The 25,102-nt window shown below is 50.9% G+C and overlaps 1 protein-coding gene across 2 annotated transcripts in view; it reads left to right on the top strand.

Annotated features, from left to right (window-relative positions):
- LOC144933068 (solute carrier family 2, facilitated glucose transporter member 11-like) overlaps window positions 1-25,102 on the top strand; it is a 71,382-nt gene that overhangs the window by 30,025 nt on the left and 16,255 nt on the right. For both annotated transcript variants that reach the window (XM_078857564.1, XM_078857565.1), the window contains exons 2-6: window positions 12,988-13,086; window positions 15,598-15,758; window positions 19,629-19,753; window positions 21,869-21,998; window positions 23,093-23,241. In XM_078857564.1, the coding sequence (XP_078713690.1) occupies window positions 12,988-13,086; window positions 15,598-15,758; window positions 19,629-19,753; window positions 21,869-21,998; window positions 23,093-23,241 (664 nt within the window). The remainder of the gene's footprint in view (window positions 1-12,987; window positions 13,087-15,597; window positions 15,759-19,628; window positions 19,754-21,868; window positions 21,999-23,092; window positions 23,242-25,102) is intronic.

Raw genomic sequence — 25,102 nt, 5'->3', positions numbered from 1 at the left:
CTCTTTGGTTCTTTCGGTAAAGCAATTGTTTCTTACTGTGGTTGTCCCACCTGATGACGGACGCTTGTGTTGCGCCTGAAACATCGTGATTTAATTTATTTTATTTTTCACCTACGTGATTTTACCGAAAGAACCAAAGAGTATGGATCCCTGCAGTCACGAAAACTTCAAATCTAGATTAGAGTCATCATCGTTCAATGGTCCATCCGCTGCTGGATGAAGGCCTCCCCAAACCATGTGCATCTCTCACGGTCTTGTGATGCAACAAGTCCGTCCGTTGTTCCATATCTTCGATGGATTTACTCTCAACTTTGTTCACTCCTTTAGCTGCCAATCAATCTTTAGCCTCGACCACCAGATATATCATCCCTTCAAGGAATGTGGCCGACCCAAACCACAGTCCTTGAGTCAAGGTGATGTCTCTTAGGTTAATCCCATTGAGTTGCTTCAAATCCCTTGTGTAATCATTAATCAGTGTGCGTATGTGGTGTATGTAATGGGTTCATGTAACCACTACCAGCCACTAGAGACCAATACATTCCCCAAAATATAAAAATAACAATTGACCCTTGCATCGAATACAGCCCTGAATCCTGAAGGGGGTGAATAACGTCACCCCTTATAATCATGCGATTCCCTGCATGTCTTCATGTAAAGCAGTAGCGTAGAGGTTAGCACACTGCGCCACAAACCCAAACACCCGAGTTCAATTCCAGCTCATGGCCAACATCAGTGGCGAACATCCGTGCAGGTACGAGGCCTGCCCGGTCCTCCTGGGCCTCCACGAGGTCGACCGTAAATTAGTAAATGTGTAAATGTTAGTACTGGGAAGACAAAGACGGCCGGGCGAGATCCTGACCGCAGCACCACCTCGTACGCCGCACGGCGCTTCATAGATGCTCGCTATAACAGCACTTGCTCCAGAGATCTGTATGTTGTCTTTGTTGCGTGTGTGTGTGCGCGCGCGCAGGATGTGTACGTGTGTGCTCGTGTATTTGAGACCCGAATGGCAGGATATTAAAATCTACGCACAGACTTTTATTGCATGATATTTTTGTATTGCCTCATAATAAATTACAATAATAGACATTCTGTCAGTTGTATGATTTAGTACATTAATATGATTCTTCAGAGTAAACCCCTAGATGATTTTTTAATGCATTTTATTGTTTTATTATCTTCAGACCTTGCCGACTGCCTTTCCTGTATGTGTGCTTTATTCACATATATTCTTTGGCCACAGTGTGATGTGTAAACATTTGTCGAACATTTTTTTTGTATATATATTACATCAGCATCTGCTGCAGCTGCTCCTGAAATTTCTCTGGATATGAAACGCAAACCAAAACAAAAATTCGCGGCGGTCGTGAAACACAGCAACAGATGATGCCCCCCCCCCCAGAACCACCATGTCCAATCGGGGTCTTTTTTTCTAATCTTGTGCAGGTCAAAGGTCACGTTGCGCTATCACGGCAAAAACACAAATGCCTTTCTCGGTGCGTCAGCGTGGGCCGCGGTGGCGGAGGGCACGTGGGGGAGGGCACGTGGGGGGGCACGTGGGGGGTGGGGGGCACGCGGGGTGGGGGAGGGGCGCGGGGGGGTGGGAGGGGCACGTTGGGGGGGGGCACGTAAGAGGGGGGGGGGGACGAGGGGGTAGGGGGGCACGCGGGGGGGCACTTCAAGGGGGGTGGGGAGGGCCCACGCAAGGGGACTCCGAGATCGAGAGGCACAAAGTCCCCACCCCGGGTTTTCCAGTCTCGGCTCGTCACCAGGGCAGGTTGAACTCATTCATAATTGGTTGATTCCTGACCCGTGTGGTGGGAGTAGAACAACCGGTGCTGGGCGCCCACAAGACCAGTTCTACTTGGAGCTGCTGAATGGGGCTGCGGTGCAACCTGAATATTACACATTTTACTATATGGGTCTCGACGTGAGTCTATGGGTCTGTTCGTTTTATTCTGCGGTGAGTATTTAATTTTATGCGTCTCTATGTCAATCTATGGGGGGGGGGGGAGGTGCGTATGGGTCTATCGTTGAGATAAAGCACTGATTATGAAGCAGCTGCCAGCGCATTCCAGTGGCCCTTGTGAATGCACCTGAATTCGTTACCGCCTCCCACGGCAAAAGCCCTCGGGGTGGTGGACTTTGTGGCTTCCTCAACCTTCAACCGGCAAACTGCCACAGGAAACCGCAGCGAACGGGACTGCCCCTTTGTCAACGGCACATCAATTTGGGATGCTCATTAGTGGAGGCACATATTTCCTCGTCGGCTATTAATAATCGGACGAGGCGTCTCTAACCGCATGAAATAAATGTGTTTTTTAGTAGGGATGACAGCAGCAGAGTCGAGCCTTTAAAATAAATAACGCGAACAAAATACAATTCAAAATCAGATGTGTAAACGAATACATAAATATGTCACTAAAACTGGCCTGGTAGATTTCCTGCTGCACACAAACAACCCGCTGGTGAAAACACTGAAACCAGAAGGCCGAAAAGGCCAGACGGAGCGAAATATTCGTCGTTAACCGAATGGGCAAATCCACTGGTGGGGCGGAAAGGCCCTCCCAAAGCCGGCCCCATCGCCAACCCTCGCGATGATGCGACAGCAATGGTCCACCGAGCACAGGGGTTGCTATCAACCTGCAGCCTGCAGAGCCTCATGCGGCTCTTTAGGGACCGCTTGGTGACGTTGTTGAGGACCACCACATTGCATTGCGGGCTCTTGAAATATTGAGGGATTTCATTTTTTTTACGGAATTTCAGTTGCCGAACCATGAGCGAACACCTACCTGCAACAGCACGAGCTGAACAGATGTGCTCGCGGATTTTCGTTTGACGTGTGGAGAAAGGGGCTGGTATGTATGTTTGACTAGCACTGTATGAAAGCACCCTATAACTCCTGGGAATTCCCCCGTGGTGATGTCACCGCCATGTCACAGGATGTTTGTCGTGTATCGGTTGGCACCCGGTGAGCCACTATTTTGCATGCGAACAGAAGTGACCCCTCGGGTTCCACTCCGTTCTTGCATGTGCGATGGCAATATTCCCAGGAGCTCTGTCAATGTCGAGGTCTTCGCGGTGAGACTTCGCGTAGTATTGCTGCTGTTCCTTCCCACTTTGAAGGAGCGCCAGGCCACTGTGGATTACAATACGGTCAAGTCCATAGTTCGGGTCGCATGGCAAACGATCGTACGACAGCGGCTCGTCTTTTACGTCGTCCCATTTATGAAGGAGACGTGTGTGATGATGGCCTGTTGATATTTTCCGATGCTGTTCAATGGTCGGTTGTATCGGTGCCTCCCGAGGAATGCCAAAGCCAGGAGGTGTAACGTTTTGCGTCTCGAATGAGATTAAGTAGCTTAATAGATAACACACGCATTATCTTCTTCGTTCTTTCGGTAAAGTCAGGTAGAAGGGAAATAATAAAATAATAAAAATAAAACAATAAAATACAATTCTCACGACGGACGCTGTCTTTCCGACAGCCCTGTTCTTCATCTGAGGACGGCTGCTTGCGTTGTGGCCGTAACGTCGTGAGAATTGTATTTTATTATGTTTTACTTTTATTATTTCCCTTCTACGTGACTTTACCGAACGAACCATGAAGATGAATCCCTGCAGTCACGAAAGCTTTAAATCGAAATTTACACGCATTATTTTTTCGAAGTGCGCACCGAGCCTTGCACAAGCGTCTCCCCGCGCCTCCGATTAGCACGGTTGGCTACGTACGGTGCGAAAGAAGTTCAACGTGTGTGTGTTGTCGTCGTGCCGTGCTCGGTGATTGGTTGTTGTTGCACGATACAGTTAACATTCATATGGAGTCGACTTGCAACCGAATCTCCAGGCCCCTTCACGGGGGAGGGTGGGGGGGCAGGGGCAGTACAGTCTCAACTTCATGGAGTTGGAAGAGGAAGAGAATTCCAGACCGCAGAAGCAGAAGCTGAGAAGGGGAGTTTGCGGCCTATCCTGGCTCCCTACCCCCCCCCCATTAATCTGTATATAGTCTCGTGTCTTATAGTTCTCTCCACTTGAAACAGCAATTTTGCTGTGACGGTGCCACCTGAAGACGGAAGCTTGCGTTGCCTCCGAAACGTCGTGATTAAATTTGTTTTTATTTTATTTTTCACCCACGTGACTTTACCGAAAAAAGCCAAGAGTATGGACCCTTGCAGTCACGAAAACTTCAAATCTAGAATTTGCCTGGAGGGTTTGCAAGAGGAGGCCTTTACTGTGCTTGAGCGAGACACAACGTGTCGGAGGGTAAAGCGAGATGAGAGAGGAGAGATTGACGGAGGGGGCCAAGAGCACTTAATTTTTTCAAAAATAATGGAATCTGAGACTTGAGTCGTCGTCGTCGCTGTATGCGACTTGCTGTTCTCGTAGTGCAGTGGGGGTGGCCGTGCAAATAGGCTGCCGCGTTTTCACAGCTTCTTTGCCTGCCCACGCCTCCGCAGTCGACCACAGGAATTTATCAAGCGCCAACCTCTTGAGATTTTTCCACACACACCCTCCCCCGCCGCTCAAGATGAACGATGAAGTCGTTGGTGGGAGGTCACAGGGTCAAAGGTTATCCAACGGCCCAGTTCCACATTTTCGGACTGTTTATCACACTGCTGCCTCCCCCTCACCTCATCCAACCACGGAATCCTCCTCCCCCGCCCGCCCCCTCATCGCCTTCTTAAACAAATATGCGGTAAACGACTGACGGTTGCGGTAAGACATTGCCAAAGCGCCCCCCAAATTCCTAGAAGGGAGATTATAATACATGCCCTTCCCCTTTTTTGAGCTTGTGATGTACCAGTGCTTTGTGTGAATCGTCTGAGAAGCCTTGAGCTTTGGGACGTCTCTTTCGCCGCGGGCGGGCAAAGTCGCAAAGGCCAAGTCGCGTTGAACTTCTTTCACGCCATACGTACGTAAGGGGCCGTCCATAAATGACGTCACGCACATGGGGGGGGGGGGGTCAGAAATTTGGGACGATTTGTGACGAGGGGGGGGGGAGTTGAGAAATGTGACGTCACATCAAAATGCGCAACTTTAAATAAATAGACAACACGTTCTACTTAATTAAATAGACTTTTTAATAAATGTTTTCTCCTACAACATCAGAGTGCAGCGCCACATTAAATACGCACTGCAATGACAATAGTTTAAAGCGATTTGAAGCATGTTTTATTTTCAAAATTTGAAATATGTTTTTTTTTTGGGGGGGGGGGGAGCTTTGTGACGTCATATTTGAGGGGGGGGTCTGACTTTTTGTGACGCCGTGTGACGAGGGGGGGGGGTCAAAATCGTTCAAAATCGCGTGACGTCATTTATGGACGGCCCCTATGCCAAACCGTGCAAATCGGAGGTGCCCGAACAAAGCGGGGCTCTAAAGACGCCTACGCCGCGCTTGTAAACATGCGGCTAAGGCCTCAACAAACAGGGCAAGTGCTGTTTTGCGAGCCACCTAATGAAGGTTGGCTTTGCACACGAGGGGGTAGATCTACAACACCACGCCCGGCCGCCTTTGTCTCCCCAGTGGTGATGTTTAAACGCTGCACCAGGTACTCATTTTATGCCAGGTCTACCTAGGGGAGGCCCTGGAGCGGGTTCAAACAATCGTCACTGACGTTGGCCGCGAGCTGGAATCGAACTCGGATCCGCCGGGTTTGTAGCGCAGCGCGCTGACCGCGACACAACCGCTCGCCACAACCGCCCACCACCACCATCACCTACCGCGCTGGCCAGCGTGGTGACGTTTGCTCAAGCAACCCCAAATGGCTGACACAGCAGCTTGCGGAGGCACTAAACCGAACGGTGGATTGACAAAGCGCTGTGCATCATTGTTATTCATCTTATAAATCTTTAAAAACGCCAACGAAAATAGAACGTGGTGTTTTTTTTAATATATATATAATTTACATAATTTAAGCGCAACTGACGTTCGTGATGACCAAGCAAAAAAAATTCAAATGCCCATGAAAAATAATCTCGCTGGGAAGCGGGGAGGTGCAGCCACCGTGTGTGTCTGTGTCGTGAGCACCCAGGCACTCCCCAAGCAGTTCCAGCCGTGGCCTCAGAGACAGCCACACAATACGAGACAAACACGAATCGTGGTGTTTTGACTCCACGGTGGTTCCCCCCCCCCCCCGTTTTCTTTGCCTTTCCCCCTCGCACCTCCTACTACCAGGACGTAAATGCTACTGCTGATGATGATGGATGCTTCCGGCGATGAAAACTGGGGAAAAATCCACGCGACCACGGGGAGAACAGACGGTCAGGGTCTGGTTCGAACCCACGACTTCCTGTTGTAACACTGTGGTGTACACTCCCAACTTCCGCTGTGTGGCTGGAGCCCACGCCTGAGATAGGAATAGTTTTCGGTCATAAGGGAAAGAGTTTCGGCGCAGTTCCACGTGTGAGGAGCGATCAACTTATAGTCGTACAGAAAAATTAAAAGCACACGAGTGCATTTTGCGGACGATAAACAATGTTTATTCTATGGGTGTTCTATCCACTATCTGTGTGGGGGGGCAGCCCACTTCACACCTACATTAGTATCCAGAGATGGGGGGGGGGAGAGCGACACACTCGCCAATATAAACGCACGTGGGCTGTGTAATCCTTTTTGGCCACGCGAGTGCAATTTGACAATGCCAGTTGTTGGCCCAGGAAAAATCCCCGCAGCCGAGCCGCAACGACTTGTCTACGGGAGGGCCCCAAGGTTGACGTTTTGAGACGAGGCTTAAAAGAAAGCTGTCTCTGGTGTGGACCAATCCGTTTCAAAGACAATGCATATATTATCAGAGTACGTTTTTGTGTTTGCATTCTGACCACAAGTATTGTGGTTAATGCAGACATGATTCCTTGTAAAAGGTTTCAGTTTGGTGTTTTAACATCTTAACACAGCTGTTTTGTTGCCAGAAAAAAGGGGAAGACCTATTCTCATATTTCGGTCCTGGCAAAGGAGGTCCCATGATGAGGGGGAGGGATGGATTTTAGTTTTTTTTGGGGGGGACTTTTTCCGTCCATGAGCGGGTTTGTCCTTCGCGTTGGAGGAGACCAGGAGAGCAGCCGGAGAGAAAAAAATTAACCCATAAAAACAAAGTTTTTCACTATAAATCCTTTATATGAGTGGCGGCTAGAGTCCTCTCGTCCTCTGGCTTTAGATGGCTGCCACCTATGGGTCAGATGATTGTTTGCCACCATTAAGCAATTGATAATTACATATAATTTTTTTTTCCTAAAAAGTGTAAAATTTTGGAAAGAAATTTTTACGAAAATTAATTGTCACGCACAACGAGTCTGTGTGCAAAATGTCAGCTCGATTGGATCACGGGAAGTGGGTAAAAAAACGACCGAAAGATTTGCACGGTCGTAAGCAAGCAAGCAAGTGAACTTAATATAAACGATTTAAAAAGCCACAGGCCCCTGCCACACGAGGGGGGCGGAGCGGCGGCACTCATCCTCTGCCCAACTCCTGGCACACACCTCGCAGCCCCGCGCGCCGATAACACTCTTGTGAGCCCCTAAGCGGTTGTCGCCAATTTCAAGTGCTAACCAGGCTCAATGAATCCCTGATTGGCTTCTGAGATCTGGCGAGGTGTGGCGGTTCTATCGCTACTTTTTGCCGAGCAGGAAAAATAAATCGGCCCTAAATCCACGCGGATGCGTGCAAGCCACGATCCGCCTCCACCTCAACGCAGAAACGTGTCTTGCGGGATGTAATCGGGATTAATTGATTCGTCGCGTAATTAACAAAAATAATCAAATAAAAAAAACACAACCCACCACCTCCTCGCTTCGAACTACGTCCAGCAAATGGATGTGCGTCCTCGATTTCCCCGCCGCGCCGTGCGGGGAATGGCGAGAGAGGCCCCCCCCCCCCCCCGAAAGGGGGAGGGACGTCTCGGAAACGCTCGCGACGACGGCTTTGGCAGTAATTGGAGACTTTTCAGGAGTCCCGAGAGGGGAGATGACAGCGATAGGGGGAGGTGGGGGGACGTGGGTGGGGGCTGACACCTCGACCAGCACTGTGAATGAATGAGGTACAGTTTAATTTTCGATTTAAAGCTTTCGTGACTGCAGGGATATTCATCTTCTTGGTTCTTTCGGTAAAGTCCCGTAGAAGGGAAGTAATAAAATAATAAAAATAAAAACCAAGAATAGGTGCAGTTTAGTCGATTTTACGACGGTAAACAGGAGCTCTCCGATGGGTGGTGTGCGGGTTCGTGTACCGTGCGTCGTTCGGCGCGATGTCCGATGTTTCGCCCCACGTGCTGCTGTGGTGGGTAGCTTCTTCGGGAAGCGAATCGAGCCGCTTCGCATTTCTCCGTCGACTATCAGGCGAGGAGATGTGAGCAGCCGAATTCGCGTGATCAAGAAGATCCCGGAAGCCCGCGGTGCAAAATGTTAAACATCGTGCCGAACAACACGCAGCAAGGGCGGGAGAACGCGCCACAAAGGGTGCCGTGGTGGCGAGATGTTAACTACCTCGCCTGGTATGCAGGAGGTCGTGGTTTGATCCCGACCCTGACGCCTGCTCTATATTTGGAGTTTGCGTGTTTCTCTCCCCGTGGTAGCGTGGATTTTTTTGTCCGGGTCCTCTGGTTTTTCCCTCCGCATTTAGAATAGACATGCGTTTTGATTATTTGGCTACTATGAAGTTTCAAATGATAAGCCACTTCGTCGCGTTGTCCACTGGCGGTGGCCAGTTCGCTTCTAAAGAGAGAGCTATATAGCTCTGTGGGCCTTACCCGGTAAAATTAAACAAATATTTATAGTAATAGACCGACTGCACAAGTGGTACAATGGTGACAACATAATATTGTGGCCCCCACTCCCAACATGTACACCTCACCCCTCCCCCCCCAAATCAAAGCAAGCTTCTGTTGAGCACAGATGCAACCGTAAGTCAATAATACAGAGCGAAGAGACTGAACAGACCCGCTGTGTGTGTATTTTTACGCGCGTTTTTTTTGTTACAGTATTTTTTGCTTTTTATTTTCCGTCTGGAACGCGAAGCGAATGAGGGGGGATGACGTATTTTTAAAAAACTAAATACAAAAAAAACCTCAAATGATCCTTTTGGCGGTACCCCGGGGTACCAAATAATACAAAATGGCAGAGGTGTGGACTCGAGTCATGTGACTTGGACTCGAGTCAGACTCGAGTCATGAATTTGATGACTTGCGACTCGACTTGGACTTGCATAACAATGACTTTGTCCCACCTATGAGATGTGGACTCGAGTCATGTGACTTGGACTCGAGTCAGACTCGAGTCATGAATTTGATGACTTGCGACTCGACTTGGACTTGCATAACAATGACTTTGTCCCACCTCTGCAAAATGGCCAAGGAAATTAAATATTTTTTTTCTGGGACACTATTTTTTCCAGGGGTGTACTTAACTCCGTGACTGGGGTACCAATCAATCCGAAATCAGTGCCACTCCGCGATGTCGACACGCAGCGAGGACGATTGCGCTGAAACCCTGAACGCTCGCACGCACCGTAGTGGTGCGTCGTGTACAGCTCGTCGAGATGAGTCGATTGCCGCATCGCCGACCATCAACAAACTCAAAATGACTGCGTCACGGACATTATGCGAGAGCCGGGGTACTATGGTGCCCCGGGGTACCGCCATATGGTTCAACTCCCCCCAAAAAATTGGCCTCATTAAATAATGAACTGCTACTGCATGTGGATTAGCCCGTAATGAGCCTGCAATGTGCACCTGTTGCCGTGAAGGCCTCTCCCTCGAGTAAATATAATAATGAAGCCTCCCCTCTACCTCCACACTCCCTTGTTGCCTCCGAGTAGCGCAGTTGGCCACGTACGGTGCGGAAGAAGTTCCAACGTACGTACATGCAAGAGGGAGCCTCGTCATGTCTGGCAAGCCGCATGCTTTTTTTGTTAACCTTGAAAGCGAGAGAAGGAAATATCGCACGATGACGGCACTTTCTCAACGCCCATTTTGGTTTTTTGACATCATTACTGTGGCGTGCGCCAACGTCGCTTGAGTTGTCGTGATAATCTGCAGAGGGCCACGTGAGCCGCGTGCCGCTGAAGGAGACTCGGCGAGGACGGTGGGAAAGTAAAATATGAAACTATTTTTTTTTTATAGATTGAGGCCACACTGAGCTATGGAGCTCTTTTTGAGAGGCGAGCTGGCCACAGATGAGAGCTCGACAAAGTGGCTTATCATCATCACGTGGACATTTATAGCAGTCAAATACTCTAAGCGGGGTGATGTTGATTCTAAATGTGGAGGGAAAAACCGGAGGGACCCAGAGAAAAATCCACACGACCACGGGGAGAGAGACACGCAGACTCCAAATATACGGCAGGTGTCAGGGTCGGGATCGAACCCACGACCTCCTGTATACCAGGCGAGGCGGTTAACATCTCGTCACCGCGGCACCCCCAAAAGCCAGGATTACCGTTGTGAACTGCATGCGTGTTCGCGGTGACAAGGGGGGGCTGCGTGGAGTTCCATTAAAGCGAGTGGACATTGTCGTTTCTTGTTTTTTGAAAAAACACGTTCGGCTTTGTTCGTGGCACTTAGCGTGCCCCCTACAAGCCCGCGATGATTTTTTGATGATGAGGATGGCGATGACCCCGTAACCCCCCCCCCTCACTAAAGAACGCGATACCCCTCGAGCGTGAGCTAATATTTAACGTGTTCATTACAGCGCGTATTCATTACAACACGAGGGTTATATAATTAGTGTCTGTTAATAAATCCAAGAAATAATTCGCGTAATTTAAATTAATCATTACTCTGCTCCAATCTGACCCTAATGTAAGTAATTAGATTTCAGCAGAATTTGATCATTTGGACCGACGAACGAGTTTCCCTGCTTGGCATTGGTGAATATTTTTCGTACGCATTCTATTTTTTATTCCAAACCCACACATTGCCCCTTTCCTTAACAGATAGAAAAAAAATCATTTGTATTGCCATCATTTGAAATTCAGCCAGCAGCGTTGTTGTGCGTGGGTAGAGAGCATCTTGTTTACTCAAGACTCCTCCGGGTGCCGCAGTTCTACAGCCAACAGCGTCCGGCCGATTGCATAACAAAATCGGTGCTCCCCTCGTGCCAACACTTCAATCTGCTTGCACAACAGGAGCTGTTCGTTCACCCGTAGGTGTTCTCCCAGAAGCCTTCATTTCATTACAGTCATCGTCACCGTCCACGACAAATTCACTGCTGATTGAAGGCCCCGTCAGACCGTCGCCGTCCTAACGCCTGCGCTCAAGGCGATTCTCATCGCTCCGTCTGCGCGGTGGGCTTCCTCTGGAGTGCGGTTCCCTCTCTCGGCTGATGATGCAATTGCCCGTCCACGTGGCGTCACATCGCCGGTTGCGCTCAAGCGTCGCGCCTTCCACTGTGGCTGGTCACTGATGTCTCCCCCCCCCCGCCACCACCACCACCGCCCCGACCATCACGGGTGCCAAGTTGGCGCAAGTTCCCAGTGGCTCTGCCGAGGTTGTAAGTGCGGTTGTTGAGTCAAACCTGTGCACAAAAGCCCCGCTGGTGAAAGCTGCAGTGCCCATCTGAAGCGCAGGAGCCATCTGGCCCAAGCCACGTCTTCTCCCCGAGGCATCGGCGCCCCTCCCAGACCACGCGGGGTCCTGTCCAGATGTGCCATTCGACCCTGAATAACCCGACCCGCTTAAAGCGCGCGCGAGTGTGCCTGCGTCTTTTGTTTTGGGGAGCGATGGGGGGAAGCGATTGGTGCACTGCTGTCTAAACCGGGTTACCCGAGTTCGATTCCTGCTCACGGCCAACATCCGTGACGAATATCTAAAACGGGCTTGGGTCTCCGCCGTGGGTCGACTTGGCCTTAAACGAGTACTTTGTGCGCTGTGTACACATCAGAGGTGTGGACTCGAGTCATGTGACTTGGACTCGAGTCAGACTCGAGTCATGAATTTGATGACTTGCGACTCGACTTGGACTTGCATAACAATGACTTTGTCCCACCTCTGGTACACATCACCACTGGAGAGACAAAGGCGGCCGCGCGTGGTGCTGGCCGCATTCTTCACCCCCTCGTGTGCCGTGTCGGCCTTCATAAGTGCACGCTATCGGCACGCTCCTCGCAAACAGTCGACTCAGGTTCTCATTGGAATCTGTGACATTCGTCTTTGTTCTGTGTTCAGGGATGGAATGTCCCTTGACACACACACACACATGTATATTTCTTGACCTCCTGATTTTTGCACGTGGTGCGGTTTGTCGTCTCGTGATGTCCTCGTAGTCCTCGTGGCGTTTGCACATTTATCGAATTCCGCAGACATTTGCGTTCCGGCGGGAGCAAACAAAAACCACCTTGTGGCTGCCTTCGATCCCAACGCTCTGTGCGGAAAACGCTGACGAATTAACGCAGCGATTTTCTGTTTTTCACCGTTAGCTCTTACGGGACGAAAAAAAAACGCCTTTTGTGCTGGGATTTGGAAGCGTGCTTTCTTCCCACCCACGAGAAGGAGCACCAGCAGAGATAGGGTTAGTTATTGGGATTAGTTATTAGATTTGTACTTGAAAAGTGGATATTTTACGAATATCCCAACAACTTTGGGGTGTTAAAATATTATTTTTGTGAATGAAAAAAACCGCACTATTCTGCATTTTCTAGTGGTGCACAAACACAATGAACAAAAAGTTAACACGTTTGTTAATAACAGTGGCCCTAAATAGAGTAAATAAATACAAATAATATACAACAATAACAAATCTGCCCAGAAAACACTGTGGTGTATTCAACTTTCTTGGCTTCCATTGGCCGGTTATCATCATCATCACCATCAAGGCATTAGTTGTTTCGCTATTTTGAAACCTTGAAATGCCACCGCAGCTCGTGCCGTCGCAGTCGATTCTACCGTTGCCCATGGATGCCTCGGCTGAGTCCCCGAAGGAAATTTAACCGCGGCTCTCGGCCGTCGTGGCCACGGCGCTCTCCCGCCGCCGCCGCCCTTGTGCCCGCTGTGCCCGCAGGTTCCTGTGCTGCGCCTGTGCGTGCTGGTGGCCGCCACGGGAATTGGGGGCAGCTTCCAGTACGGCTTCAACATCTCCGTCATCAGCGCACCCACGGCCGTGAGTGCCCCCCCCCCCTCCCCCACCCTCCGCACCCACCTCCACCATCATCCTTGCCTACTTGGTGATTTATTTCATTCACTCGATCTTGAGACCCCTTTGAGTTTCGCGAGCAACACACAAACGCCGTCAAAGCGACCGGCGGTGACAAATTCTCCAGGCTGTCTGGCACGAGGACATTACGGGAGAAGGTTACACAGGTACGAGAGCGATTCCGGGTGGCCATTGAGAAGCCTGCGAAAAGCTGCTCGTTGTTTAATTACTTGCTAGATTGGGTAGCCACTTTCTGAGGTTCGTTTGGCGACTTTCCACTGTTAAAAAGTCAGCAACGCTGCACTCCCAGGCCCCCCCCCCCCGCCCCCACTGCGCACATCCCCGCACTCCACCGGGGTGACAAGTGTGCGGCACACACCCACAATGCCTTGCACGCACCCAGAATGCCGTGCGTGTTTGCCTCTCTGAAAGCGCAATTCGTTAAAAGCTGCTGGGGAAGCCCTCATCCAGCAACGGATTCGCAAAAGAGCCTTCCGTGGAAACGTCTTCTATCTCGTGACGTAACACCGACAGCCAACTGGAAATATAATTTGGGGCAAAGGAAAAAGTTGTTTCTACAGCGCGTATGTATGTATGCTGAACTTATTTCCCATCGCACGTAGCCAACTCCGCTAATCGGAGGTGCGAATCGGACTGTGGCCTGAACCTTTCAAGCGGCAATGGGGTGCCACCGGCAGCAGAACATTTCTGAAACAGGATTTGCCAAGTCAAGCGGGAGTAAATATTTCCTAGAGAGCGTTCCGTTGGACGCCATTACAATTTCCATTAAAACAACCCGGCGAGCCTCGCTTTGTTAACGTTAAAAATCATGAATCCCGGCGTCCCCTTCCGCAGATTCCCTTTGTCCTCCGGGGCGGGGGGCCTAGGCCTCATGCCGCGTGTTTGTCTGGTTTTGGGCCGAGGTTGGCCGACGAGAGCGGTTTTCGAAACATTTCTTGGCGGGACCTCACACAAAACTGCAGCGTGGAACGGCGCGCCGATCGACCGCTGTGCCAATTACGACCGCGAGGGAGCCGCCGCCGCCGCTTTGTTCGACGAATTACAAAGCGAGAAATCAAAAGTTGAAATTCTCAAATTGGCCCGAAACCGGCACTTGTGAGCGCGCACCGGAAGGAAGTGTCAAAAACGCTGAGACGTCAAGAAGGAAATCCTGTTGAAAACATCGCCGAATCTTTTTAAAATGGGCTCATTTGTCTGGCCTTTTGTGGGGTTTGGCTTCCAGAGAGATGGGAAGGCATTTTAGGATAAATTTGGGGCTGTAGCCAAGAGTTGCGCAAGTCTAGGTTTTTCAGACCTCGGTGACCTCCGCTGTGTTACTCCGTTGATTCTGCGCGAATTAATGTCTGTGTGTGTGTTCGATGAATTGAGGCCTGTCCCAAGTGTGACTGAAGGAGAGTGGTACTTTTTTTTATTGATCTCGATTGTATCCAGACGCATTTGGTGTCTTGTCATGATCCAAGATATCTGTTTCAGATCTCTCCATGGTGCAGTGAATCCCTTTCGTGGTCGATAATCGCCCACAGAACTGGATACTGTTGAGCCGACTTCTGTTCAACGTAGTATAGAAGGCAGCACTTCCCCCACCCGCCCAGCCACATGGAGTAATGTTCGTCGCATAACGGTTAAACCAAAATGTATCATTCGTAAAAGCTGGACGTTAGTAAAAACACAGTGCAGGACGAAATCAAATGTTTTGGGTTATTTTGTGATTTTAATTGGTGTGGCCAGGCTGTGACCATCAACTCGCGACGCTTGAGGGCCACCGTAACCGCACAGCTTGGGGGTAATGGCCTCCATCGATCCATCAGTGGATAGACAAATGGCTGTCAATTATCATGAATCTTTAATGGGTTTTACAAACAACGGTGCCAGCTCAGGAGTTTTGACCTCCGATGCATCTTTCCACTGCACAACCGCGCTGTGCCGGAGCCACGCGAGCGAGCCAGCCAGCCTGGCGTGGCTCAGGAGGCACCGGCGCGCACGTCACGAGGCCCCACCGCTGGCCCTGCTTGGCTTCGAGCCCGGATCCACGTGTCTTGTCTCGTCTTGCGAAGCCATCGTGTATCGTATCGCGGGTTCGGTTTTGGCCCCGGCTATGGGATACGCCAGTCGTCAAAGGTGTGTCGCTCCAGATTTGAAGCTTTCGTGACTCCAAGGATTCATATTCTTAGGGTTTTTCGGTAAAGTCACGTAGGTTAAAAATTCAAATTAATTAAAGTAAAATAAAAATAAAATAAAAATCACGACGACGGAAGCTTGTGTTGCCTCCGAAATGTCGTGATTTTTATATTATTTTAATTTTACTTTTATTTAAATTTTTTACCTACGTGACTTCACCGAAAAAACCTAAGAATGTGTGCCGCTCCGCCGACTCAAGAAGACCTAACGTTTTGTAACGTCACTCTTATTTTGTTTTTTTCTTCTCTCCGCTCGCGCCCGCCGCCGCCGACGGAGCAGCACATCCAGCGCTTCATCAACACGACGTGCGAGCAGCGCTACGGCACGGGGCTCGACCAGCACGTGCTCACGCTGCTCTGGTCGACCGTCGTCTCCGTGTTCACGCTCGGCGGGTGCCTCGGCGCTCTGCTCGCGGGACCCCTCGCCATCCGCCTGGGCAGGTGCGTTCAGTCGGAATACCCGCATCCTATTATTTCGCCCAAATCCGCAAACAAAACATCAGACTGCCACAGTTTGGCGCCGGCAATCGGTAGTTGTGTCGCTACGGTTCTCTGCGGTGAGTCTTGAAAAGCAAAGGCGCTTCTAAACCTCTCTAAATAAAAATTAACGCTGACCCGCTCGCGCGTTCCGAGATTAATCGGTGGACATGACCCACCCTCGAACTTGCAAATGTCTCGGAATGGGAAAGGGTTAACCAATCGGGTTAGAGCCCAGCTCTGCACATGAGTAGCCCAATGCAGGCAGCTGACAGATGCACAGAGCCTGCTGCCTTGTTTTCCATATTTCCCAATCGGCAGACTCGCACGACTGCTGTCTTTTTTTCTCCCCCTCCCCCCGCTCCGCCCTCCCCCCCACCCTTTTTTAATTAAGTAGAGAATGCAATACATTTCATTAAGTGGTTAATAAGTGCGTGGAAGGATTAACGAGTTAATAAATAAAGCGGCAAGGTAATTGCGTTGTTCGCGAAAATCCTGGGCTGCCCTCTGCCCGTTTAATTCTTTAATTTAAAAAATTTAATCCCCCCCCAAAGTTCAAAGGGTCATGCGATTCAGCACGGCGGTGATTTGTAGCGCGCGGCGTGAGGCCACGTGATTCGGTTCGCTGCCCGCCACCAGCGGAAGCGCCCCAGACGTCCCTGACGTCGAGGGGCTTGAGCCCCGGGCCGTCGCCCTCCTCGGCATCGTCGGGACGTGATCAGTCCGCCGCTTGGACGAAGGTCTCGTCCCCCCCCCGAGCCTTCTTGTCGCCTCCATCTCTCACAGTCCTGCCCTTCAACATTCCACCCGAGCACGTGCGCGCGAGCATATTTCGTCGCTCCATCTCTCTCTGCAGTGGACGGTACTCGCGAGACGCGTTCCATCCCTTGGCGGCCACTTCATTGTACGTCTGGGCCGTCGTGCTGTCGTCCCGGCCCTTCTAGCGACGCGTCCTGCCCAAGCCAGCCAGCCTGCTTTCCTTAAGAGTTGGAACCATTGGGGTTTTAAACCAGCACATGTTCTCCGATCCATGCGTTCCTCCGTCTCCCTCCCTCCCTCCCTCTCTCACGCAATTCGACTAATCCGCCCCCTTGCGTCGTCGCGCTCCGCCCTGCACCGCACCGGCTCCACAACCATCATCAACCACGGTGAAACTCGCCACGGCGCGATTTGGACCGCGCGGCGCAGTGCGAGGTGTCACGTGACGCCCGGTCGAGCCCCGAGCCCGACGCTCCGGTGGCATGATCGGCGGGCCGCCACCCCCCCCCCTGCTAAAAACGGTGCCCAAAGGTCAGCGCGGAAGCAGCTGGCAGTGGGGGCCGTCTGCGTCTCGCCGAGTTCATCAATCCCGTGGGGTGGCCCCGGCGGGAGGCGTGGCAGGGTCGGACAAAAGCGTCCGGGTCGCGAGCAAGCGAGAGCCCTACATCCTTTTTTGAAACTGTTGCTCTCCGCCTCGGCGGCAACTTCTTCCGACACCGATCCCCACCGACAGCTGGGAGTAGCAGACTCCGTGTCCGCCCGCCCCCCCTCCCTCACAGCTCTCATTGGTTTGTGACGCAGCCTCCGTGTCTCATTTGATTGGAGGACACGGACGGCGTTGCCCCCCCCCCCGCCCGCCCGATGTGCGTGGGGCTGCGATGGACGTTTGAGGGCGAGCTCGGGTGGTGTTTCTTCCCTCTTGGCGCGGTAGCCCAACGGAGGATCATGATTTTTCGATTTAAAGCTTTTGTGACTGCAGGGGTTCATATTCTTGGTTCTTTCGGTAAAGTCACGTAGAAGGGAAATAATAAAATTATAATAAAAAAACATAATAAAATAATTATCACGACGTTTCGGCTACAACACCTGAGGACGGCTGCTTGCGTTGCTGGCCGAAACGTCGTGAGAATAATTTTATTATGTTTTATTTTTATTATTTTATTATTTCCCTTCTACGTGACTTTACCGAAAGAACCAAGAAGAAGGAGGATCATGAGTCCGAGGGGTGGCAGGGGCCGCCCGTGCCGCGCTACGGGGGTGGTAACCCGGGGCTCGGATGAGCCGTCCAGCCGCGCAGAGCTGCCAGCGACTTCTTCTTCTTGTGCAAGGCCTGACCTTTAAAGCGTCCGCCCCAGCAAGTGGGCTCATTGTTCGTTGGCCAGGGAAAGGGGGGCACGGCGTGGCGGGGCAGAGGTGCGGCCGAGCATTCGCGCCACTTCTTGGCCGGCGGACGAGAATGCACAGTCCGCAAGAGGTCCATCGCCAGTCGGGCCAAATGGAAGGGGTTAGCCGGAGGTCGATGTCGAAACACACGATTCAAGCGAGTGGCATGTGTGCGCGTGTGCGCGTGCGTGCGTGTGTGCGCGCGCATATCCCGGCCTTCATAGGTGCTGCTCGCTAACAGCACATGCCCCAACAGTCTGTTTAAGACTGCACGGGGGGTCTCTTTTTCTTGTTATTGTCCCGGATTGCCCTTAATTGATTTCAGCAATGGTTTTTAATTCTCACTCGCATCTTTGAGACCCACTTTGTCACATCGCTGAATAATCCGCTTGGAATTACAAGCGTAAGCCTATTCTCCTGCTATTGGAATTCAGTTAAGTACATTGGATTAAATAAATAAAATATATCTTCACTTGAGATTAGGGGAGGATTAACTCATGAATGGAACAAACGACGTATAACTTATTTCCTTTTATGTCATTCGTTTCATGTGTATATGCAGAGTGGTGGGTAGAGCGTTTATGCAAGTGGTTAGTTCACTGCGCTATGAACCCAGTGACACGTGTTCATTTCCCAGCCATAGTGTCATCAGGGGTGAGTGATGTGTGAACCAGCCCTGCAACCACCCCAAACCCCCCCACTACCCCACTACCCCAAGCCTTGCTGACCAGTGGGGTGACCACCAAGGCATGCTCGGGACCAGCAGTGTATAGACAAAGTGCTGTACAATGTTGTACGTTCATTTCGGAGGCCCTGCTTTAAATAATTTCTCCGTGCCTGCTTTGTGCGATACAAATGCTCGGTTGAATACGCCTTTTTTGTTTTCAATCCATCACTGAAGCATTTTTGTTGCGTTAGCCCAGCCGTGTGCATCCAAAATACGATTTGAAAGCAAACATTATTACGACAAGTTAAACGGTTTTTGATCGAAACCAGCGGTAGACTCCCCGCATGTGAAAAAAAATGTTGAACTCCACATGGAAACACTCTGGGCCTTTAGCACCGTTTACCAACCCTCGTGTTACAGGCTCGGCGGTACAAGCAGCACATGCTGGCGACATCACCCCGTCGCTCTAGCGAGGCTTACAGAGCACCATGGGAAACTTTTCCCACCATGCCTTGCTGCCTGCACACACTAAGACAAAGAATCCCCCGGTATAGCCTTAACGGATCTTTGGGGCAAGTGCTGTTAGCGAGTAGCACCGACGAAGGCCGGAACGGCACACGAGGGGGTGGGTGGCCAGCACAATCCCCAGCCGCCTTTGTCTTCCTAGTGGCAAATTTTTACACCGCACCGGATACTCATTTGAGGCTGAGTCGACCTCGGAAAAGCTCAATACCGGTTCAGATAATCGTCACTGGTGTTGGCCGTGAGCGGGAATCGAACTCGGGTCGCCGGGTTCGCAGCGCAGCGCGCTGACTGCTACACTACCACTCCCCACGCACACACAAACACACACACAAACACACACACACAGACACACACACACACAGACACACACACGCCGCAGAGAGACACGGGCGAACCGTCGTGGCGGGGTTGGTGGCGGTGGGTGGGGGTGGAGACGGCGTCTGGCTGACGAACTCGGTCGTTGCAAACCGCGTCTCGCTGCGTGCACCCTCACTTCGCAGGAAGGGTGCCCTGCTGTTCAACAATGGCTTTGCGGTGCTGGCCGCGGTGCTGATGGGCGTGAGCCGTCCGGCGACCTCCTTTGAGCTCATAATCATCGGCAGGCTCCTCATCGGCATCAACTGCGGTGAGCTGGGCCCCCCGGGGTCCGTCCCACACCCCCCCCCTGAAACCGAGAGGCTTAGGTGGCTGGTGGCCAGCGCAAGGAGGATTGAGCCTATACTTCTTCTTGGTTCTTTCGGTAAAGTCACGTAGAATGGAAATAATAAAATAAGCAGCCGTCCTCAGGTATTGTGGCCGAAACGTCGTGAGAATAATTTTATTATGTTTTATTTTATTATTTTATTATGTCCATTCTACGTGACTTTACCGAAAGAACCAAGAAGATGAATCCCTGCAGTCACGAAAGCTTTAAATCGAAATTTGAGCCTATACTCTTAGTTTTTTCGGTAAAGTCACGTAGGTAAAACATTTAATAAAAATGAAGTAATAAAAATGAAGTAATAAAAATCACGACGTTTCGGAGGCAACACACAAGTCTCCGTCATCAGGTTGACGTTTGCGAGTGCGTTACTTGACGACGGAGACTTGTGTTGCCTCCGAAACGTCGTGATTTTTATTACTTTATTTTTATTAATTTTAATTTCATTTTTTACCTACGTGACTTTACCGAAAAAACTAATAGTATGAATCCTTGCAGTCACGAAAGCTTCAAATCTAGGATTGAGCCTCCCCTGCATCCATTTCCCCCTTCAGACTTTGTGGTTAAAACGCACGGTGGGGGGGGGAAGGCAGTTGGCCACGTTCGTGTGGCGGTCGGGTTTTCTCTTTTTTTTTAAATGCCAGAAGGTCTTTGTTTATTACAAAGCATGTTCGTGGAAAGTCATGTGTGGTGCCCCCCCACACCCCCCCCCGTAATAAACATGAGCTCAGATTATTTTTCCATTTCACGTTGAATTTTTATTTTTCCCCAAACCGAGGCTACACTCTGGAAGTTCTAATTTGTTTTTTTGATCTTGTCACGTGCTCGCCCGTACCCCCCGCTCCGTACGTATGCGCATTTATAAGTTAATTCACAGTGTGTCTTGCATGATTGGGCTTTGATGAAATACGAGTCCAACCGTAACACGGTCCGGGCGCCCGCCGCACACTTCACTGAGCAGCAATTTCACCAACTCGTATATTTCATCATTGCTCGTTTGCTGTGGTATAACGACATACATTTATATATATACACACACACACACGCGCGTATAGCGATACATCCCTGCCTTGTTATTCCATTCCGTTTTCAGAAATTCACGGTCGCGAGTCGGTGCAAGTGTCCCAAACTTCTTCATGGTTCTTTCGGTAAAGTCATGTTGAATGGAAATAATAAAATAATACAAATTAAACTAAAACATAATAAAATAAAAAATAAAAATGTATTATTTCCATTCTTACGTGACTTTACCGAAAGAACCAAGAAGATGAATCCCTGCAGTCACGAAAGCTTTAAATCGAAATGTCCCAAACTAGTTTTTTTGCCAAACGTAGCGGCCTCTTAGTGGCTGTATGGGGTCACGTGAACCCATTAACGTGCAACCTATGCGAAATTTTCAAAACGTCGATTATGCGTGTCGCGAGCTCGAGAATCGATGTGGATGACGACGACCGATGTGGGCTCATCGCCGCTTGACCCCCCCGACCCCTTTTGCCGTCGCCAGCGATCTTTGACGTTTGCGAGCGCGCGCATTTTTGCCCGTGTCGTCCAACCAACCGACCAATCACGTATGCCAGGGGTGTCCAAACTTTTTGCAAAGAGGGCCACATTTGATAAAGTGAAGATGCCCGGGGGTCAATAGATCCTTTTGACATTGTTTTAACCACAAAAGTTACGTGGAAATACACACTGTTATAAAACAATTTTCATTGTCAAAATTACCTTTATTTTTCAAATGACAATGTAACCAAATATAAGCCACTCAGGCAGACGTGAACAACTCTAAAAACGCAATTCTGCCTTTCATTCAGTCAGATAACATTGAACAAACTGTATAGAATACCTTAAATTTCCATGAGTTTTATGATGTATTTATTCTGACAGAGCTAGCGAGCCATAACTAACACATTATAAGACCGAAGCTGCGGGCCATATGAAATCTGACCGCGGGCCGTGATTGGCCCGCGGGCCGGACTTTGGACATGCCTGACGTATGCCGATTGTCGCGTGCGTGCATTGCGTGCGTGCCCCCACTCACAGGAGTGGGCCTGAGCCTGCAGCCCATGTTCCTGGGGGAGTCGGCCCCCCAGCACCTGCGTGGGATCATGGCGATGGGCGGCATCCTCTTCCTGCCCTTCGGCATCGTCAGCGGACAGATCATGGGGCTACGGTGATGATTGCCGATGATCACTATTGACTCCGTCAGACACTGACCAGATCTCGACTACTGACTTACTTAAAACTACTTTTTTATTTTGCCGGATGAGGCCCACTGAGCTATGTAGCTCTTTTTCAGAAGCGACCTGGCCACAAAGGATAGCTCAACGAAATGGCTTATCGCGTGGAAATTTATAGCAACCAAATAATCTCAACGCATATTTCTCAATGTGGAAGGAAAAATCCACTCGACCACGAGGAGAGCACGCAAACTCCAAATATACAGCAGGCGTCGGGGTCGGGATTGACGTCACCGCTCACTTGCCGTGCAAAATATATCTATTATAGTGCCCGCCCTCCGGCCCCCCAAAATACAAAAGTCTATTTTTATACTTTTTGCATTGTGTACAGTCTGGAAGCTACCCACAATTTCAAGTTTGTTGCATGTCGGGAAGTACGCTCAACATTTTGAACGGACACACATAATCACAAATTTCCCTTTTATATAATAGATATCGCAACTGATAAAGTTGAGCTACTTTAGGTGGCACCAGTATCGTCTCTGGCCCATGGGCTACATGAGGCAGGACACTTTCTTGCAAAAGGATTCTTAAACTTCCCTATGCCAATCCTTTTACTGATCCGCGTATTGACATGACGAACCAGACGAGCCGTAGAAAAGAGACGTTGGGATGGGGAGCCTCGCACAGCACGCGGGCGCTGACATTGAAGTCCACTCGCCGAGTTGCTGGAGCCGGGACGCAGACCCCGGGGGACGCCCGCGTTCGATCGTGTGTCTGCGTGCGTACGTGACGCCGACAACAGTGACGATGATCTGAGCCGGTCTTGGGCGTCCCCTAGGTCGGCTCGGCCACCCGGTGCGTAAACATCGCCACTGGGGAGACGAAGGCGGCCGGGGCGTGGTGCTGGCCACCCCACCCCCCCCCCCCCCCCTCGTGTACCCATTACGGCCTTCGTAAGTGCTCGCTAACAGCACTTGCCCCAAAAGTCTGTTAAGGCTATACGGGGGGTGTGGGATCTTTGTCTTTGCGTGACGTTGCTCCCTGCCCCCGGGGACTGCCGTGTTCCCCCCGCCCACCGGTGCAGGGAGCTGATGGGCGAGGAGGAGATGTGGCCCTTGCTGCTGGCAATGACCGTGGTGCCGGCGCTGGTGCAGCTCGCCGTGCTGCCCCTGCTCCCCGAGAGCCCTCGCTTCCTGCTCATCGACCGCGACGACCGCAAGCGCTGCCTCAAAGGTAGCCGAGCGCAAACGGCGCACGCTCTTGTGCGCAAAAGGCACTCGCGACGCGAACAGCACTTGCGGCACACGTGGGAACACGTGGGCACACGTGTGCGTCTCTTGCCCAAGGTAAATTAATTTTTGGGGGGCCCTCCTGAGTTTTGGGACCCCCGTGCAATTGTATACCCCCCCCCCCCCCCGCCTGCCCATAGTGTGTTGTTAGACCTGCATCACGTACAGGTCTAGGGTTGGCCACCTGTTCCTGGTTTTACCCAGGAACATCCTCTCTTTGAGGTTTGCGTTCCTGGGACCGTCTGCAAGCCTTTCAAAGGCCTGTCTTTTATCAGTTGCGTAACAGTAATGATGGTGATAATAAAACAAAAATCCCTTCTGTCTCAGTGATTTGTGCCTCAGAGGTGGCAACCCAAAACCGGGTTATTCACCTTGATGGGGATGGGGGTAGTGGAGGGCGCACGATCACCGCCTAAGGAATTTGGCAACGGCACCTGGCACAGCCGAGGGGCCCTGGCACGAGCAGCGTGCCGCGACGCTCGCCACCAGGGAGCTGTCTGGCGCGCTTGGCCGTGCGCAGCGCAGCGCACTGGCGGCACGATCGCTGCTGGCAGGCCCCGCATGGCTGTACCTTGGCGCCCCCCACCGCCGGCTATTTTACCCGCCCCAGAATTCTCCCCACCCCCACTCACCCCCACTCACCATCGAGGTGAATGACCGAGGAATCAGGTGGGTGGGCCTCCTTCGGGGCCACAAGCGAACGCGAGGGACGGAGGAGAGAACCACAGGCACAAGCCGCCATGTCGTGTCGTTACTGTTCATGCCGTTATGCACGATGGGCTGTGTATCCTGAAGGTCGTGGTGACTTCATCCGTGACGTTCATGACAGTGGGAATCCTCGGCGATTAAAAGTGTAACAGAGATTTGTTTGGGGGTTGGATCGCGTAAATATATAAATGTGTCGTTAAATCGGCCACCACCCGACACAGCCAACTGGTAAGGGTTGTCACGTAAACAGAACGTGCCAATTCGTCACGAGTACAGCACACCGGTGTGTTGGTATGTTCTGTTTACGTGACAACCCTTTCTATACTCTTTGGTTCTTTCGTCAAGTCACGTAGGTAGAAAAATAATAATAGATCACAACGTTTCGATCGCCACACAAGCAACCGCCATCAGGTGGGAGTTGGCTGTGTCGGGTGGTGGCGGATGTAACAATACATATAGATATTTACGCAATTTAACCCCCCACAAAACCTCTTATGGATGATATTGGTCGTAAAAGCCTACGTGTTAAACTAATTAAAAGTGTGTTTTTGATTTATTATTATAGTTTTTTTACCAGATTAAAAATAATGGAAGCATTTGGCATCCTCTCGCGAATTACATCACAGTCTCTCTGAACATCCTCCACTCTTTCTGAGGCGGCCACAGGAACGGAAAAAAACATCGACCGGACTCCACGCAGCAAAGCGCAGCAATCGGTGGCGATTGCGATGACAACTCCGTGAACTGAGCCCCACGCGGTTTTGTTTCGTTACCTTCAAAGAGGCAGTCGATCCATCGTGGTGCAATTCATTCCGTGGCAGTTGGTGGCATTTCCGTGTGCGACGTAGCAAAGGGGGGGCCATAGTGCAGGCGGTTAGCGCCGCTGCGCTGCAACGCAAACTCGGCCACCCCGAGTTGGTTTCCCGCTTGTGGATAAAATGGAGGATGAATATCTTAACTCGAGTTCTGGGCCCCCCCCTCCCCTAGGGTCGAGTCAATTTTAATTGAGTAAAATATGGCATTGTATAAAATATCAGCGCTGGTGAGACAACGGTGGGCGGGGAGGCCTGGTGCTGGACACCCGCCCCCTCGTGTCT

The sequence above is a fragment of the Lampetra fluviatilis genome, chromosome 6, assembly GCF_964198595.1.
Source record: "Lampetra fluviatilis chromosome 6, kcLamFluv1.1, whole genome shotgun sequence".
Classification (NCBI taxonomy): domain Eukaryota; kingdom Metazoa; phylum Chordata; class Hyperoartia; order Petromyzontiformes; family Petromyzontidae; genus Lampetra; species Lampetra fluviatilis.
The sequence above is the reverse complement of the archived record's forward strand: the minus strand, read 5'-3'. Positions and strand labels throughout refer to the sequence as shown.